Here is a 1,358-nt window from a genome sequence, read left to right on the forward strand (position 1 = left end):
GCCTCAGCTGCTGGCCAGGCCAGCCCCCTCCCTTCCCCCCTCCTGTCCCCTGCTGCCGCTCGGCAGGCAGCCTCTCTCTTCCTTCTGGCAAAGCGTCCAGCCCCTGCCTGCTCCTCCCCGGTCCAGGGCGCCTCTGGCAGGCGCTTCCCTCCCTCCCTCCCTCTCTCCTTCCCTCCCTTCGGTGGCCGCAGCCTCCTCCCCTCTTCGGCTTGCGTCCCCTTTCACCCCGTCCCTGCCCTGGACTCTGCAAACATGAGGGTCTTGGCCTGCCTTATCGGTGAGTGACCCCTTCTCCTTGGGGACTTGGGGACCTCTGACCCCTGAGCTCATCCACTTGAATGACCCAGACTTCCAGGACCCTGTCCCTGGTGCTTGGGATAAGGGACATCTGGTCCTCCTTGCCTGATCCCCCAAGGGACCCGGCTTTTTGCACATCCACTCCTACCCCCTTAGGACCCCAGGGACCTACCCTCCTCCGCCACCGGCCCTGACCCTGGGGGGAGGGGTCACCCACCATTTGACCTTAGCCAGGCCCCTGCGGGGAGCACAAAGCCTGGCTCCCAGCCCTGGCCTGAGGCATGTGGGGCCCCGCCCGTCTCAGGGACCTGAGTCTTAACCAGCCCTTTACCCAGAGTCCTGCCTCCCAGTAGTGGGGTTTCTGGTTCAGAGGTGTGCACACTGTGTGCGTGTGTGTGTGTGTGCGCGCGCGCGCGCACGCACGATTGTGTTGGGGTATTGAAGACAAGGGGTCTGCACTGGAGAAAGCACCCCCTGTGGGCCTGCCCTCACTCTACCCTACCCCCTCCACCCCCCCTTCCAGCAGCTCTAATGGGGATCCAAGCTGTTGGTAAGTGGCCCTGAGCACGTCTGCCTGACCTTGCACAGTTCCAACCCACCCCTGCCCAGCCTCACCCTCCTCGGGGAACCTGGCTGCCCTGCGTGCGCCCGTGACCTGGGGCACTTCTNGGCTGGAAGGCGCACATCTGCTCCCACGAGGAGGACGCGGGCGTGGTCTGCGCAGGTGAGGGGCCTCGGCCCGCCCTCGGGGGCGCTCCCGCAGCCGCTCCCAGGCCCTGACGCCCCCTCCTGCTCCTGGGGAGCCCCGGGGCCTGCCTGGGGGGGCCCCCCCGCCCCCCCGCCCGCGCCACAGTTTCTGTGCGGTCCCTCNGGAGGGTGAGCAGCTCCCGGCTGAGGTCTCTCCGCCGTCTCCCCCAGCACCCCGCCCGGCTGGGACCCCACAGAACAGTTCCAGGAAGAAGGGCCCCCGGCCACCCAAGCAGGCCAAGTCCACCAGGGCCCCTCAGCTGACTGCCGGAGCCCCCCGACACGGTAAGGCCCCCCCACTTCCGGCCCTGCCC

At 68.1% G+C, this 1,358-nt stretch overlaps 1 protein-coding gene across 1 annotated transcript in view; it reads left to right on the forward strand.

Moving 5' to 3' along the window:
* The first annotated feature begins 252 nt into the window (after window positions 1–252).
* The window catches only part of SSC5D (scavenger receptor cysteine rich family member with 5 domains), a 21,406-nt gene continuing 20,300 nt past the window's right edge, over window positions 253–1,358 (forward strand). Inside the window, exons 1-3 of the mRNA XM_077756937.1 lie at window positions 253–277; window positions 886–1,021; window positions 1,216–1,329. Of these exons, the coding sequence (XP_077613063.1) occupies window positions 253–277; window positions 886–1,021; window positions 1,216–1,329 (275 nt within the window). The remainder of the gene's footprint in view (window positions 278–885; window positions 1,022–1,215; window positions 1,330–1,358) is intronic.

The sequence above is a fragment of the Crocuta crocuta genome, unplaced genomic scaffold, assembly GCF_008692635.1.
Source record: "Crocuta crocuta isolate KB4526 unplaced genomic scaffold, BGI_CrCroc_1.0 scaffold142, whole genome shotgun sequence".
NCBI lineage: Eukaryota > Metazoa > Chordata > Mammalia > Carnivora > Hyaenidae > Crocuta > Crocuta crocuta.